Raw genomic sequence first — 18702 nt, forward strand, 5'->3', positions numbered from 1 at the left:
TGTGCAATTTTCTTACAGCAGCTGAGGATATGATCCATGGTTTCATCGGTTTCCTTGCACAGTCTGCATTTTGGGTCATCAGCTGATTTTTCGATCTTGGCCTGTATTGCATTTGTCCTGATGTCTTGCTCCTGGGCTGCAAGGATCAGGCCTTCTGTCTCCTTCTTCATTGTCCCATTTCTGAGCCAGAGACAGGTCTTCTCCTTATCAGCTTTTCCTTCAATTTTGTCAAGGAACTTCCCATGCAATGTTTTGTTGTGCCAGCTGTCAGCTCTAGTTTGTAGTGCGGCTTTCTTGTACTGGTTTTTTGTCTGCTGTGCTTTGAGAAGTTTCTGATTTTTGACTTCAATCAAAGCAGGTTCTTCACTTTGCTTTACATATTCTGCCAGTTATTATTATTATTATTATTATTATTATTATTATTATTATTATTAGCCCACCGTTCCATCCACTGGAGGTTACCTACCGCAAATTTGGCCAGGACATAAGCCCCTGCGCCCACACCGATCCCAATCACGTACTTGAACCTGAAGAAAGAAAGAAAGAAAGAAAGAAAGAAAGAAAGAAAGAAAGAAAGAAAGAAAGAAAGAAAGAAAGGAGAAATCGGCGTCAGCATTTATTTATTATTTATTTATTTATTTACAGCATTTATATTCCGCCCTTCTTTCTCACCCCGAAGGGGACTCAGGGTGGATCACATTACACATATAGGCAAACATTAATAGTAATAATAATAATAATAATAATAATAAGTTTATTTATATCCCGCTTCCATCTCCCCCGAAGGGGACTCGGGGCGGCTTACAGCAAAATCGGATACAAAACAATACAAAATAAAATATGAAATATTCAATGCCTTTTAACATAGAACAAAGACAAGACAAACATAGGCTCCGAGCGGGGCTCGAACTCATGACCTCCTGGTCAGAGTGATTCATTGCAGTTAATTGCACTGGCTTGCTTTCCCGCCTGTGCCACAGCCCGGGCATTGCCTCCTCCGCCCGCTCTCTCTCCTCTCTCTGTATGGCCTTGCCTCCTGCGCTTGGTGCTTAAGGTTTCCAAACAAATATCTTTTTGTTGCTGAAGGCTTTCATGGCTGGAATCACTGGGTTGTTGTACATTTCCTGAACTGTCTGGCCATGTTCCAGAAGCATTCTCTCCTGATGTTGCGCCCACATCTATGGCAGGCATCCTCAGAGGGTGTGGGGTACCTCCCAACCTCTGAAGATGCCTGCCATAGATGTGGGCGAAACATCAGGAGAGAATGCTTCTGGAACATGGCCAGACAGCCCGGAAAACTCACAACAACCTAAGTATCTTTTTACCTACAAAAGCATTGGAGAGACTGCTCGGAAGGAGCTCTCCGAGGTGCTGAATCCCATATCCGCTCAGCCAGGCACTCCATTCATTCACCTCTGAAAGACTAGCTGTGCCCGGCCACGCGTTGCTGTGGCGAAGTGGTGGTGGTATTGGTTAAAAATTGTTGTGTAATTTTTATTTGACGTTATTTGCAATTTTTTATTAATTTTATTGTAAGTTATTTTTTTATTTATTATATTTTATTATTTTCTTGTATTATTTTTAGTTATTTTCTGTTATTATAGTATTTTATTGTATCAATTTTTTTTAGTGTTTTTTATTATTTTTTATTGGGTTGCTAGGAGACCAAGTTGGAGGAGCTTAGCCTTCTAACTGGCAGCAATTGGATAAAAGCAATTATTCCTCTCTCTCTAATTAGGACTTTATTTTTCTTTTCTTTTTGTTGTATCAACCTAGAGGCGTGGATGATGGGTTGTGTTGTCAAATTTCGAGGTTGGGGGGCCTGTAGTTTTGTTGTTTTGTGGGTCGCCGTGATGCCATCACTCTTTTATATATATAGATTTGCAATGCCCATCGGCAGGCATTTCTCCACTGAAGTGTCCCTGCCTCAGACCACAGCGTATTTTTCTGGTCTGTTTTGGGGCGACACTGGGTGTTTCATTACCGGGATATTTCTTACTCTCTGGCATCCCTGCTCCTCCCAATCACAACAACAACAACAACAGCCCAAAACTCACCCAAAGTGCTGGACCACACTGGGAAGCATGGCCGCTAACTGGTCCATGGAAGGATACTGGTACCTGGGAGGACAAAGCAAGAACAGAGAAAAGACAAACATCACATAACAAGTAGACTACCTTATGCAGACAGCTCTATTATTAGTAATAGTATTAGCATTAGTATTATTGACACAAAGACATAGTATGACACAGCAAATGAGATCTATATGCTGGATTTCATATTACAAAATCACAAGTTGAACACTTCCCAAGTGTTTAGGACTGTGATGTATTTTCGGATGATGCGTGCAGATCTCAATAATAATAATAATAATAATAATAATAATAATAATAATAATAATAATAATAATAATAATTATTATTATTATTATTATTATTATTATTATTATTATTGAGGGCCTCCTGGTGGCGCAGCGGGTTAAACCACTGAGCTGCTGAGCTTGCTGACTGAAAGGTCAGGAGTTTGAATCCCGGAAGCAGGGTGAGCTCCCACTGTTAGCTCCAGCTTCTGCCAACCTAACAGTTCGAAAACATGCAAATGTGAGTAGATCAATAGGGACCACTTTGGCGGGAAGGTAACAGTGCTCCATGCAGTCATGCTGGCTACATGACCTTGGAGATGTCTACGGACAACGCCGGCTCTTCAGCTTAGAAATGGAGATGAGCACCAACCCCCAGAGTCAGACACGACTAGACTTAATATCAGGGGAAACCTTTGCCTTTATTATTATTATTTGGTGGGTGCATTCCGGTTGTGAAACAGAGTCATGCTTGCAGAGTCTTTGCATGATGTTGCACATCACTGACTGCTTGTTGGCACGTGCTTGCACATTGTGTATTAATATGCATTGTACATTACATTCGCCAGCAAATAATTTTTTTGCATTTCAGGGTTTTGGAACTCGAGTTGTGTGTTAGATTTGATGTCATATATGATATATATTCTGCCTTTATCCCCATGCGGGATCCAAAGGGAGCCAAGATGACAACACAGATGCAATGCCAGGCTTGGGGGGTGACTCTCCCTAGGAAATCTTTTCCACCTTTTCCATCTCCCATCCCTTCCATATGCACACTGGCCAAACTGGTGTGGCCTGGCCTTCCCAGTAAGGTCCCAACTGGGAGTCACCTACCCTTGGGGGAACTGGGAGGCCCCCGCCTGCTGCCCCGGGGCGTCCACGTGGCAGACCACAAAGTGCTTGGTGATCTCCTGCATGTCCTCGAGGTTGAAGAAGGTGTTGAAGCAAAGCTTGTCTGCAAGAAACAAAGAGAAGGGGATCCACGGGAAGCTCTGAATAAGTCCTTTACAACTAATGACTGAAATGTATACTTTATGACTCGAACTCCGCAGCACTGCTGGTCACAGCTGACCTCCAATTACAGACACACCCCCCAAGACCCCACAACTGGGGGACCATCATCCTTGGCCTACGAGGGATCGCCTAAGTATACTTTATGAATAATGGCTGAAATGTATACATCCTTTATGACTCATAGCTAAAGTGTATGCTCTATGACTAATGGTGAAAATGTATACTTTACAACGAATGGCTGAAATGTACAAGTCCTTTATGATTGATTGCTAAAATGTATACTTTATGACTAATGGCTGAAATGTATATGTCCGTAATGACTGACGGCTGAAATGCATACTTTATGCCTGGTGGGTAAGATCTATATGTCCTGTACGACTGATTGCTAAAATATATAAGTGGTTATTGAAATGGGAAATGGCAGACGAGCAAGTTACACAATGCCTCATAAAGTGGGACAACATGGTGAGCATAACCATATTTCCTCCCCTTCAGTTAAACTCTTGTGTCGGCAGGACTGCTGACCAAAAGGTCGGCGGTTTGAATCCGGGGAGTGGGGTGAGCTCCCGTCTGTCAGCTCCAGCTTCCCATGCAGGGACATGAGAGAAACTTCCCACAGGGTGGTAAAACATCTGGGCAATGTCCTTGCAGATGACTAATTCAGGATGCGAAAGGCCCCCATTGATAGCATATAAAAGACCCAAGAACATTGGAGATATAGGTACATTCAGATGTAACCCACAATGCTCAGACTATCAAGTCCAATTTGGTAGGCAATTACCGATGTCACCATTGCTCAGTGTGTAGCCAATTTGTGCAGACTAAAATCTTCACACACCAACATCTATCATTTGAATTTAAATTATCCAATTTTGCGACCTGCACAACTAAGGGTATAATTTAGATAACCAATTCTCTCATACCAGAAGTGACTTGCAGTTTCTCAAGTCACTCCTGACACGGGAAATTTTTTTTCCGATGGGTCAACATTACATTACACTATGTAACCAAATTTGAAAAATGTTCTGTTCCTGATTTGAGAGTGTTGTTTCCTGTTTAATTGCAGCCCTTATTTTGAAAGTAGCTGTTCTACTCCAACTTTGCAGATGCCACAAATGAGATTGAATTGGCTGAGATTCAATGAGAAATTCATTTTAAAAAACTACTAGCTTTGCCCGGCCACGCCTTGCTGTGGCTTATGCTTTCAGAGTGTTGCTCTTTATTTACTGTCCTGGTTTTAGAGATTATATTGCTCTGTATTATTATATCACAGTAATTATTAAATATGAGACTTTTATATTATTTGCTTAGAACTGGATTATACAAAATGCACACTGAAGTGGATTATATGGCAGTGTGGAGTCAAGATAATGCAGTGCAAAGCAGATAATATAAGATTATAAATGGGTTATATAGCTGTGTGGAAGGGCCTTGAGTCTGCACTGCCATATACTGTAATCCAGTTAAAATCTGATAATCTGTATTTTATAGGCAGTGTGGAAGAGGCCTAAGTTGGCAGGCCGGGCTGTGGCGCAGCTGGCTAGTAACCAGCTGCTATAAATCACTACTGACCGAGAGGTCATGAGTTCGAAGCCCAGGTCGGGTTAAGCCTCCGACCATTAATAGCCCCGGCTTGCTGTTGACCTATGCAGCCCCGAAAGACAGTTGCACCTGTCAATTAGGGAAATTTAGGGACGCTTTATGCGGGAGGCTAATTTACAACACTGTAAAACTGCCAGCAAAACACGAGGAAAGGAATGAGGAAGTACAGTCACTACTGGACGGTGAAGCAACAGCTCCTTCTGTGGCCAGAATCGTGAAGCTGGAAAAATGTTAAAAATGCCTCTGAGTCTGTCTAATGTATGTTGTTTGTCTGTTGGCATTGAATGTTTGCCATATATGTGTTCATTGTAATCCGCCCTGAGTCCCCTTTGGGGTGAGAAAGAAGGGCGGGATATAAATACTGTAAATAATAATAATAATAATAATAATAATAATAATAATAATAATAATAATAAGTTAGGCCTAACTCTACCTGTCCCCTGGACTGAGTGGGTTGCTAGGAGACCAAGTGGGCGGAGCTTAGCCTTCTAACTGGCAGCAATTGGATGAAAACAATTCTTCTTCTCCCTCTAATGAGGACTTTATTTTTCTTTTCTTTTTGTTGTATGAACGTAGGGGCATGGATGAAGGGTTGTGCTGCCAAGTTTAGTGTTTCTGGGACGTGTAGTTTTGTTGTTTTGTCCTAGGCCGAAATTTCATTACCCTTTTATATATATATACTAGCTGTGCCCGGCCACGCGTTGCTGTGGCTTTGTCTGGTGGTGTTGGTGAGAAATTGTTGAGGTCGTGGTGGTATTGAATGTCTGTTGTATGGTTGTCTTTATGTTTAGTATGCACACTGAAGTGGATTATATGGCAGTGTGGAGTCAAGATAATCCAGTTCAAAGCAGATAATATAAGATTCTAAATGGGTTATATAGCTGTGTGGAAGGGCTTTGAGTCTACACTGCCATATCATCCAGTTCAAATCTGATAATCTGTGGAAGAGGCCTAAGTGAGGCCTAACTGTGCCTGTCCCCTGGGCTGAGTAGGTTGCTAGGAGACCAAGTGGGCGGAGCTTAGCCTTCAAACTGGCAGCAATTGGATAAAAACTATTATTCCTCTCCCTGTAATTAGGACTTTATTTTTCTTTTCCTTTTTGTTGTATCAACCTAGAGCCGTGAATGATGGGTTGTGTTGTCAAATTTCGAGGTTGGGGGGCCTGTAGTTTTGTTGTTTTGTCCGTTGCCCTGACGCCATCACTCTTTTATATATAGAGATAGCATAATGTGCTGCAGGATGTGCCTCCTGCAAAGACAAAGGGTTGGCAGTTTAATACGCTTTTATCCCAAATGGGTTATTGGAACCTCTCTTCTTGCCCATGGAAGAACTTACGGTTGAGCCCCACGTCGTGGTAGGTCAGGAGGGCCGGGCGGTTCCCCTTGGGAGACCCTCGGATGACCACGTGGAGCAGCCCGTAGGGGGTCTCGATGTCATGCTCCTGCCGGGAAAAGAGACACCAACACAGCCGGGTCACGTCTTGAGGAAGAGCTTCTCGGCTTCATTATGGTATCACAATATCACAACCAAATAAGCCAAGAGCAGAGCTGACTTATGGAACCACGGAATCACAGAGTTGGAAGGGGACCCCAAAGGCCATCCAGTCCGACCTCCTTCTGCCATAAAGGAAGACACCATCCGAACCCTCCTGACAGATGGCCATGCAACCTCTGCTTAATACTGTAGTAATAGTAATAATAATAATAATAATAATAATAATAGATTCCTAGAGTTGGAAGGGGACCCCAAAGGCCATCCAGTCCAACCTCCTTCTGCCATAAAGGAAGACACCATCCGAACCCTCCTGACAGATGGCCATGCAACCTCTGCTTAATACTGTAGTAATAGTAATAATAATAATAATAATAATAATAATAATAGATTCCTAGAGTTGGAAGGGGACCCCAAAGGCCATCCAGTCCAACCTCCTTCTGCCATAAAGGAAGACACCATCCGAACCCTCCTGACAGATGGCCATGCAACCTCTGCTTAATACTGTAGTAATAGTAATAATAATAATAATAATAATAGATTCCTAGAGTTGGAAGGGGACCCCAAAGGCCATCCAGTCCAACCTCCTTCTGCCATAAAGGAAGACACCATCCGAACCCTCCTGACAGATGGCCATGCAACCTCTGCTTAATACTGTAGTAATAGTAATAATAATAATAATAATAATAGATTCCTAGAGTTGGAAGGGGACCCCAAAGGCCATCCAGTCCAACCTCCTTCTGCCATTAACGAAGACACCATCCGAACCCTCCTGACAGATGGCCATGCAACCTCTGCTTAATACTGTAGTAATAGTAATAATAATAACAATAATAATAATAATAATAATAATAATAATAATCGATTCCTAGAGTTGGAAGGGGACCCCAAAGGCCATCCAGTCCAACCTCCTTCTGCCATAAAGGAAGACACCATCCGAACCCTCCTGACAGATGGCCATGCAACCTCTGCTTAATACTGTAGTAATAGTAATAGTAGTAGTAGTAGTAATAATAATAATAATAATAATAATAATAATAATAATAGATTCCTAGAGTTGGAAGGGGACCCCAAAGGCCATCCAGTCCAACCTCTTTCTGCCATTAACGAAGACACCATCCGAACCCTCCCGACAGATGGCCATCAAGCCATCATCAACAACAACAACAACAACAACAGGATTATAGAATTGGAACGGGTCCCCAAAAGCCATCCAGTCTAACCCCCTCCTGCCATAAAGACAACACTGTCCAAGCCCTCCTGGCAGATGGCCATCCAATGTAGTAGTATTAGTATTAGTAGTAGTAGTAATGATAATAATAATAATAATAGAAGAATCATAGACTTGGAAGACACCCCAAGGGACATCCAGTCCAACCTCTTCTTCCATAAAGGAAAACAACTTGTGATCCCTCCTGACAGATGCCCATCCAGCATAATAACAGTAATACAGTAGAGTCTCACTTATCCAACACTCGCTTATCCAACGTTCTGGATTATCCAACGCATTTTTGTAGTCAATGTTTTCAATATATCGTGATATTTTGGTGCTAAATTCATGAATACAGTAATTACTACATAGCATTACTGTGTATTGAACTACGTTTTCTGCCAAATTTGTTGTATAACATGATGTTTTGGTGCTTCATTTGTAAAATCATAACCTAATTTGATGTTTAATAGGCTTTTCCTTAATGCCTCCTTATTATCCAACATATTCGCTTATCCAACATTCTGCCGGCCTGTTTATGATGCGTGCAGATCCCAGTAGGGTGGCCTTTTGCAGTTTTATTATTATTATTATTATTATTATTATTATTATTATTATTATTATATTTATATCCCGCTTTATCTCTCCTCAAGGAGACCTAAAAGCATTAGCGTACAAATTAAAATATTGAAATATGCAACCGTTAAAATAGAATTAAACACACACAGCACTCCAAATTCATAGTTAAAGATGAAACCCAAGGCAGTGTGGAATAATTTTAAAAAGGTCTGTCTGAAATGCCTATTTACCCAAATTTCCAAGGAATTAAACAGGGATACAATGGGCAAACAGGACTGGAACATAATCGCCAATAAAGATTAAAATGTAAACATCCCCATCCCCAAGCAGGAGTCACAGAGTCCTGTAGCTCTCTATTATTTTGATGCTAAATGATGACTATACATCCATTTATACGATGACTATACAGCCTTGAATATATATCCATGGATATGATGACTGTACAGGCATTTAATCCAACAGCCTTGTTGCAAACCAACTCAATGCAATAGGGATGCATCTCTTTGAAAGGCTGAGAGTTTGCAATGCTTGTTCTTGGCTGAGCTGCAAATTCTCCTTTGCACAATGACGAGAGAAAGATGCAGAGAAGCAAGACACATCCTTGCCCATCCGCTGCTTGGATATTTCCCAATAATCCCCATCACGGCAACAGCTTGGACGCCAGCAAACTCCCTCAACCTAAGGATGACATTTCTGCTCCGGTTTCCTTTGTCACAGGGACGAAAGACAACCCGAGATGGCGAAATAATACCCGTTTGCTTCCAATAGCAGACACAACGCGGGCAAGGGTTTAGTCCAGAAAAAAAGGGAAAAGAGGGAACCTTTGCAATTGGATGGTTCCCGGTCCATTCTCTTGCAAATGCAACCATTCCCTCCAGTGCCGACGCATGAGTAAATGCACCCAAATTTGCATTACTGCTCTGCACATTTGCATTCGGTATAACATCACTATTGTGCACATTTGCCTTTGATATCACATTGTTGCCGTGCACATTTGCATTCAATATAATATTGTTGCTGTGCACATTTGTATTTGATATAATATTACTACTGTACATATTTGCATTCGATGTAACATTGTTGCCGTGCACATTTGCACTCAATATAACATTGTTGTCTTGCATATTTGCCTTTGATATAACATTGTTGCCATGCACATTTGTATTTGATATAATGTTACTACTGTGCACATTTGCCTTTGATATAACATTGTTTTCGTGCACATTTACATTCGAAATAACATTGTTTTTGTGCATATTTGCATCTGATATAACATTGTTGCCGTGCACATTTGCATTCAATATAACATTGTTTTTGTGCATATTTGCTTTTGATATAACATTGTTGCCGTGCACATTTGCATCTGATATAACATTGTTGCCGTGCACATTTACATTCAATATAACATTGTTTTTGTGCATATTTGCTTTTGATATAACATTGTTGCCGTGCACATTTGCATCTGATATAACATTGTTGCCGTGCACATTTACATTCAAAATAACATTGTTTTCATGCATATTTGCATCTGATATAACATTGTTGCTGTGCACATTTGCATTCAAAATAACATTGTTTTTGTGCATATTTGCTTTTGATATAACATTGTTTTTGTGCATATTTGCTTTTGATATAACATTGTTGCTGTGCACATTTGCATCTGATATAACATTGTTGCCGTGCACATTTACATTCAAAATAACATTGTTTTCATGCATATTTGCATCTGATATAACATTGTTGCTGTGCACATTTGCATTCAAAATAACATTGTTTTTGTGCATATTTGCTTTTGATATAACATTGTTTTTGTGCATATTTGCTTTTGATATAACATTGTTGCTGTGCACATTTGCATCTGATATAACATTGTTGCCGTGCACATTTACATTCAAAATAACATTGTTTTCATGCATATTTGCATCTGATATAACATTGTTGCTGTGCACATTTGCATTCAAAATAACATTGTTTTCGTGCATATTTGCTTTTGATATAACATTGTTGCCGTGCACATTTACATTCAAAATAACATTGTTTTCATGCATATTTGCATCTGATATAACATTGTTGCCGTGCACATTTGCATTCAAAATAACATTGTTTTTGTGCATATTTGCTTTTGATATAACATTGTTGCCGTGCACATTTGCTTTTGATATAACATTGTTTTCGTGCCTATTTGCATTCGATGTAACATTATTGCTCTGCATATTTACATTCAATATAACATTGTTGTCTTGCAAATTTGCTTCTGATATAACATTGTTGCCGTGCACGTTTGCATTCGATATAACATTACTACTGCGCACATTTGCCTTTGATATCACATTGTTGCCGTGCACATTTGCCTTTGATATAACATTACTACTGGGCACATTTGCTTTCGATATAACATTGTTTCTGTGCACATTTGCATATGATTTGACATTATTGACGTGCCGGGAAATTCAGACCGAAAGGAACATCTGTGTCTGTCTGGGAGGAAAAGGATTGCTGCAAAAACATTGCAAGGAGGGGGGAAGGTTGTCACGCGCTGCATCGAGGAGCCAGCTGTAGATCTATTATCCCGTCCCCAAAACCCACATTTCCTCACCTTCTCCTGGCAACTATGGGGCAGCCCTTATATATTTCTATAGGATTCCCGAACTGCAAAGGATAAAGCAAGGAAGCGGATTGATTTGCCTCCAATCTTTTGGCCCAAGGTCAAGCAGAGCACAAAAATAAGGGCAAGATGGCTGAATCATACATGTGGGGAAAAATATGTGCTTGTATTATTCCTGACCCATCTTTTATGGGGTGGCTTTGCATCCCAATGCAATGAAAGAGGGATGCAAAGAAGCTTGATGCAGATGCTGTCTTCCCTCCAGATGCAAAAACACAACCGTTCCCCAAATAGGGAATGCATTTGATTGGAAGCAAGAGGAGCGGAAAATATGGCGTCGTGGTTGTTGTTGTCGAGGTTTCTTCTTCCGCCCAGATACCAGCGTTGCCCTTGGCACAGCCGAGAGGTCACCCGGAGGGAAGCGTGGCCTCCTCCTCCTCCTCCTCCTCCTCCTCCTCCTCCCACCCGTGACTCAGTTTCCCTCCTACGGAATGGCCAGCCCAGGCTTCCCCTCCTTTCCTATCTTCCTCCTTGCTCCATTGAATCCAAGAAGCCGCCCCAATCCCTGCCAAGCACAAGCGCATATTTCTTCTCCATCTTTTGCACCAGGGCTTCTGCCTTAGTTTTGGAGCCTGCAAAGCAATCCGCACAGTGTCTTGGGGCACGTGCAGAGGGCTCTCCTTGCACTACTGAATAGCCACACATTTCGGCATTTGGATGCCTTTGCAACCTTCAAAGCAATTCACAGACTGCCCTGGAGCATGTGCAGAAATCTCTCCTTGCCCTGCTAAATGCAAGGGCATTTGGGCATTTGAGTGCCTTTGAGCATGTGCAGAAGGCACATTTCAGCATTTGAATGCCTTTGGAACCTGCAAAGCAATCCACAGAGTGCCTTGGAGCATGTGCAGAAGGCTCTCCTTGCATTGCTAAATAAATACACATACATTTGGGCATTTGAGTGCCTTTGAGCATGTGCAGAAGGCACATTTCAGCATTTGAATGCCTTTGGAACCTGCAAAGCAATCCACAGAGTGCCTTGGAGCATGTGCAGAAGGCTCTCCTTGCCCTGCTAAATAAATACACATACATTTGGGCATTTGAGTGCCTTTGAGCATGTGCAGAAGGCACATTTCAGCATTTGAATGCCTTTGGAGCCTGCAAAGCAATCCACAAACTGCCCTGGAGCATGTGCAGAAGGCTCTCCTTGCCCTTCTAAATGCAAGGACATTTGGGCATTTGAGTGCCTTTGAGCATGTGCAGAAGGCACATTTCAGCATTTGAATGCCTTTGGAACCTGCAAAGCAATCCACAGAGTGCCTTGGAGCATGTGCAGAAGGCTCTCCTTGCATTGCTAAATAAATACACATACATTTGGGCATTTGAGTGCCTTTGAGCATGTGCAGAAGGCACATTTCAGCATTTGAATGCCTTTGGAGCCTGCAAAGCAATCCACAGAGTGCCTTGGAGCATGTGCAGAAGGCTCTCCTTGCCCTGCTAAATAAATACACATACATTTGGGCATTTGAGTGCCTTTGAGCATGTGCAGAAGGCACATTTCAGCATTTGAATGCCTTTGGAGCCTGCAAAGCAATCCACAGAGTGCCTTGGAGCATGTGCAGAAGGCTCTCCTTGCCCTGCTAAATAAATACACATACATTTGGGCATTTGAGTGCCTTTGAGCATGTGCAGAAGGCACATTTCAGCATTTGAATGCCTTTGGAGCCTGCAAAGCAATCCACAGAGTGCCTTGGAGCATGTGCAGAAGGCTCTCCTTGCCCTGCTAAATAAATACACATACATTTGGGCATTTGAGTGCCTTTGAGCATGTGCAGAAGGCACATTTCAGCATTTGAATGCCTTTGGAGCCTGCAAAGCAATCCACAGAGTGCCTTGGAGCATGTGCAGAAGGCTCTCCTTGCCCTGCTAAATAAATACACATACATTTGGGCATTTGAGTGCCTTTGAGCATGTGCAGAAGGCACATTTCAGCATTTGAATGCCTTTGGAGCCTGCAAAGCAATCCACAGAGTGCCTTGGAGCATGTGCAGAAGGCTCTCCTTGCCCTGCTAAATAAATACACATACATTTGGGCATTTGAGTGCCTTTGAGCATGTGCAGAAGGCACATTTCAGCATTTGAATGCCTTTGGAGCCTGCAAAGCAATCCACAGAGTGCCTTGGAGCATGTGCAGAAGGCTCTCCTTGCCCTACTAAATGCAAGGGCATTTGAGTGCCTTTGAGCACGTGCAGAACGCTCTCCTTGTCCTGCTAAACAGACACACATTTGGGCATTTGAAAGCCTTGGAATATGTAAAGCAATCCACAGAGTGCCTTGAAGCATGTGCAGAATGCTCTCCTTGCACTACTAAATAGACACACAAATAATAAATAAGGCACTCTTGCATTGCTAAATAGACACACATTTCAGCATTTGAGTGCCTTTGAGCATGTGCAAAAGGCTCTCCTTGCCTTGCTAAATAGATACATATTTGGGCGCTTGAAAGCCTCGGAGCATCTGCCCTACTAAATACTCACACAGAATAATAATACTATAAAATAATATTAAATTATTATTATTAGTAGTAGTAGTAGTAGCATTCTATGTGTGCATTTAGTAGGGCAAGGAAGCCTCTTGCGGATGCCGCAAGGAGTTCAAATGCCCAAATGTGTAACAGTCTATGTGTGTATTTAGTAGGGCAGGTTTTTCAAATGCCCAAATGTGTAATAATAATAATAATAATAATAATAATAATAATAATAATAATAATAATAATAATAATAATAATATAAAATTATTAGTAATATTAGTAGTATGTGTGTATATTTAGTAGGGCAGGGAAGCCTCTTGCAGATGCTGCAAGGTGTTCAAATGCCAAAATGTGTAATAATAATGCCATAATAATAATAATAATAATAATAATAATAATAATAATAATAATAATAATAATAATAATATATTAATATAAAATTATTAGTAATATTAGTAGTAGTCTATGTGTGTATTTAGTACTGCAGAGAAGCCTCTTGCAGATGCTGCAAGGTGTTCAAATGCCCAAATGTGTAATAATAATGCTAGAATAATAATAATGACAATAACAATAATAATAATAGAAGATTAATATAAAATTATTAGTAATACTAGTAGTAGTCTATGTGTGTATTTAGGGTGGCAGGAAAGCCTTTGCACATGCTCAAAGGTTTCCAAAAGACCCAAATGTGTAATAATAATGCCATAATAATAATAATAATAATAATAATAATAATAATAAATTAATAATATAATAAATTAATATAAAATTATTAGTAATACTAGCAATAGTCTATGTGTGTATTTAGTAGGGCAAGGAAGCCTCTTGTAGATGTCTCAAGGTTTTAAAATACCCAAATGTGGAATAATAATGCCATAATAATAATAATAGTAATATAAGATTAATATAAAATTATTAGTAATACTAGTAGCAGTCTATGTGTGTATTTAGTGGGGCAGGAAAGCCTGATGCACATGCTCAAGGGATTTCAAAAGGCCCAAATGTGTACTAATAATGCCATAATAATAATAATAATAATAATAATAATAATAATAATAATAAATATAAGATGAATATAAAATTATTAGTAATATTAGTAGTAGTCTGTGTGTGTATTTAGTGGGGCAGGAAAGCCTGATGCACAGGCTCAAGGGATTTCAAAAGCCCCAAATGTGTACTAATAATGCCAGAATAATAATAATAATAATAATAATAATAATAATAATAATAATAATAATAAATATAAGATGAATATAAAATTATTAGTAATCCTAGTAGTGATCTGTGTGTGTATTTAGTGGGGCAGGAAAGCCTTCTGCACATGCTCAAAGGATTTCAAAAGCCCCAAATGTGTACTAATAATGCCAGAATAATAATAATAATAATAATAATAATAATAATATAAGATGAATATAAAATTATTAGTAATCCTAGTAGTGATCTGTGTGTGAATTTAATGGAGCAGGAAAGCCTGATGCACATGCTCAAAGGATTTCAAAAGGCCCAAATGTGTACTAATAATGCCATAATAATAATAATAATAATAATAATAATAATAATAATAATAATAATAATAAATATAAGATGAATATAAAATTATTAGTAATATTAGTAGTAGTCTGTGTGTGTATTTCGTGGGGCAGGAAAGCCTGATGCACATGCTCAAGGGATTTCAAAAGGCCCAAATGTGTACTAATAATGCCATAATAATAATAATAATAATAATAATAATAATAATAATAATAATAATAATAACAATATAAGATGAATATAAAATTATTAGTAATATTAGTAGTAGTCTGTGTGTGTGTTTCGTGGGGCAGGAAAGCCTGATGCACATGCTCAAGGGATTTCAAAAGGCACAAATGTGTACTAATAATGCCATAATAATAATAATAATAATAATAATAATAATAATAATAATAATAAATATAAGATGAATATAAAATTATTAGTAATATTAGTAGTAGTCTGTGTGTGTATTTCGTGGGGCAGGAAAGCCTGATGCACATGCTCAAGGGATTTCAAAAGGTCCAAATGTGTACTAAGAATGCCCTAATAATAATATAGTATAAATAATATGTATTAATATTATTATCCGCCTCTTTTATGGCTGGCGGAGGGGCATAACACGGCGAAATACACCAAACGGAAGCCGCCCTTTGAGGAAAGGCCCAAAGGTGAGCGCAAGGGCAGCTCTTGCCTCTTTGCATTGCAAAGGTGTGGCTTCCAAGGCTGCGGTGTGTTGTGTTTCGGGTGGCAAGGGCATCCCATAATCATAATAATGCCATGGCTTGCTAAGGGAGAAGAAGCACCTACCCCGTCCCAGCATTCAGGCATCTTGAAGGGTTTGTGATGCTCCAAGGATGAAGAAGAAGAAGAAGGAGAAGAAGAAGGCGGCTTTGGACAGCTCCGCTCTCTCTGGTTTGGCTCTGCCTCTGTCTCCGCAATGGGATGGACCCTGCTTCCCTCCTCCTCCTCCTCCTCCTCCTGCCTTGGTCCCTCCTTCTTTCCTTCTTTCCTTCCTTCCTTCCTTCCTTCCTTCCATCTCTCCCTCCCTCCATCCCGCCGCCTCCTCCTTCCCTTCTTTCCAATGACAGGCTGCAAGGGAAGAAGGCTGGAAAAGGCATCTCTCTCCATAGGGCTCCATTTGTGCTTCTATAATAATAGAATAATAATAGAATCCTAGAGCTGGAATAATAATGGAATCCTAGAACTGACCATACGAAGACTGCAATGTCTCTCCCGTGACCTCAGCACATCGCCTTCCATCAGCCAAGGCGATTATTAATAATTATTTTATTATGACACAGCAAACAAGATAGACATGCTGGATTTCGTATCACAAAATCACAAGTTGAACACTTCTCAAGCGTCTAGGACTGTGTGATGTATTATTATTATTATTATTATTATTATTATTATTATTATTATTATTAATTATGACACAGCAAACAAGATAGATATACTGGATTTCGTTTCACAAAATCACAAGTCAAACACTTCCCAAGCGTCTAGGACTGTGTGATGTATTATTATTATTATTATTATTATTATTATTATTATTATTATTATTAATTATGACACAGCAAACAAGATAGATATACTGGATTTCGTTTCACAAAACCACAAGTCGAACACTTCCCAAGTGTCTAGGACTGTGTGATGTATTTTCGGATGATGCGTGCAGATCCCAGCAGGGTGGCCTTTTGCAGTTGGCAGATTGTAATTTTGTCAACGTCTATTGTTTCCAAATGCCGGCTGAGATCTTTTAGCACGGCACCCAGTGTGCCCATCACCACCGGGACCACCTGCACTGGTTTCTGCCAGAGTCTTTGAAGTTCAGTCTTGAGGTCCTGATAGCGGCTGAGTTTTTCCTGTTGTTTTTCACCTTTGATGGCGACATCAATGATCCAAACCTTGTTCTTTTCCACCACTGTGATGTCTGGTGTGTTGTGTTCCAGAACTTTGTCAGTCTGGATTCGGAAGTCCCACAGTATCTTTGCGTGCTCATTTTCCAATACTTTTGCAGGTTTGTGATCCCACCAGTTCTTTGCTGCTGGGAGGTGGTACTTGAGGCATAAGTTCCAATGAATCATTTGGGCCACATTTATTATTATTATTATTATTATTATTATTATTATTATTATTATTATTATTATTTAAGAGGCTGCAAGGCCATCTGTCAGGGGGGCTTTGTTGGTGCTTTTCCTTTATGGCAGAAATAAGAGGGTTGGACTGGATGCCCTTCGGGGGCCCCATTCAGACTCTAGGCTTGGATGAAAGGATTTTCCGAATCAGATTGTGAGCCGAACAGACGGACGTTGCGCACGTTTGCACAATTTTGCACACTCCGCCGCCTCCAGCTGGAGATGCCAAGGCTGCCTTCGCACAGCAGAGCTACACCTTGTGGCAACATCCCAGGAGACAGACGCAGCAACACGCAGCGCTTGCCCAGGCTTGGGCCCTTCTTGGAGAGGCGCCCACGCCTGCAGACCAGGCCCGGCGGCCACCTTCCCGCCCATCATCATCCTCATCATCATCAGAAGAGGGACCTTCGGGATACAGGTTGCTAGGGCAACTGTTGCCACGGCAACCGGAGCTGGTCCTCATGCTCCATCGGAGGATTGCAGGAGGTCTCGGCTTTTGGAAACACATAATCATAGGCTCCTTGAATAGGAAGGGGTCCCCAAAGGCCATCTGGCCCACCCCCTTCTTCCAGGCAGGAAGGCACAATCTAAGCTCTCCCAACAGATGGCCATCCATATAATATTATATATTATAATATATTATTATAATATATTATAATCTCTATATATAAAAGAGTGATGGCATCAGGGCAGCGGACAAAACAACAAAACTACAGGCCCCCAAACCTCGAAATTTGACAACACAACCCATCATCCACGCCTCTGGGTTGATACGACAAAAAGAAAAGAAAAATAAAGTCCTAATTAGAGGGAGAGGAATAATTGTTTTTATCCAATTCCTGCCAGTTACAAGGCTAAGTTCCGCCCACTTGGTCTCCTAGCAACCTACTCAGCCCAGGGGACAGGCACAGTTAGCCTCACTTAGGCCTCTTCCACTCCTGACAGATGGCCATCCAGCCTCTACATAATAATGATGATTATGAAGATGATGATGATGACAATAATAATAATAATAATAATAGAAGCATAGAATCCAAGAGTTTGAAGAGACCCCTAAGGGCCATCCAGCCCAACCCTTTCTACTATGCAGCAGGACACAATCCAAGCATTCACAACACATGGACAACGTATAAATACTATACAATACTAAGGAGGGACATAGACCCCCTCTACCCTCACCACTTTCACAATACACAAACAACCAAATGCATACTAAACATAAAGACAACCATACAACAGACATTCAATACCACCACAACCTCAACAACTTCTCACCAACACCACCAGACAACAACACAGCAACGCGTGGCCGGGCACAGCTAGTATAATATAATATAATTCTAGATTTGGAAGGGACCCCCAAAGGCCAACCCTTCAAATCCCTTTGAATTATGAAGGGGCCATCCAGTCCAATGCACAATCCGATTCCTCCCGACAGATGGCCATCCAGCCTCACAGACATTAGCAGGCTCTTGGAGAAATAGGATTGTAGAATTAAAGGCTTCTAGAGTAGGAAGGGAGCCCCAGAGGCCATCCAGTCCTGCCTCCTTCTTCCAGGCAGGAAGGCACAATCCAACCCCTCCCGACAGATAGCCATCCAGCCTCATAGCAGGTTCTTGGAGAAATGGGACTTTAGAATTAAAGGCTCCTAGACTTAGAAGGGGT

The 18702-nt window shown here is 40.8% G+C and overlaps 1 protein-coding gene across 5 annotated transcripts in view; it reads right to left on the reverse strand.

Annotated features, from left to right (window-relative positions):
• Positions 1–18702, reverse strand: part of ndrg4 (NDRG family member 4) — a 48006-nt gene that overhangs the window by 17257 nt on the left and 12047 nt on the right. For 3 of the 5 annotated variants that reach the window (XM_062961996.1, XM_062961995.1, XM_062961994.1), the window contains exons 4-7: positions 6311–6416; positions 3194–3314; positions 2058–2120; positions 467–527 (exon numbers count right to left, since the gene is read on the reverse strand). In XM_062961996.1, coding sequence (XP_062818066.1) covers positions 467–527; positions 2058–2120; positions 3194–3314; positions 6311–6416 — 351 coding nt within the window. Of the gene's footprint in view, positions 1–466; positions 528–2057; positions 2121–3193; positions 3315–6310; positions 6417–15706; positions 15861–18702 lie in introns of those variants that run through there. The other 2 variants (XM_062961993.1, XM_062961992.1) reach the window with 1 other exon arrangement.

The sequence above is a fragment of the Anolis carolinensis genome, unplaced genomic scaffold, assembly GCF_035594765.1.
Source record: "Anolis carolinensis isolate JA03-04 unplaced genomic scaffold, rAnoCar3.1.pri scaffold_9, whole genome shotgun sequence".
NCBI lineage: Eukaryota > Metazoa > Chordata > Lepidosauria > Squamata > Dactyloidae > Anolis > Anolis carolinensis.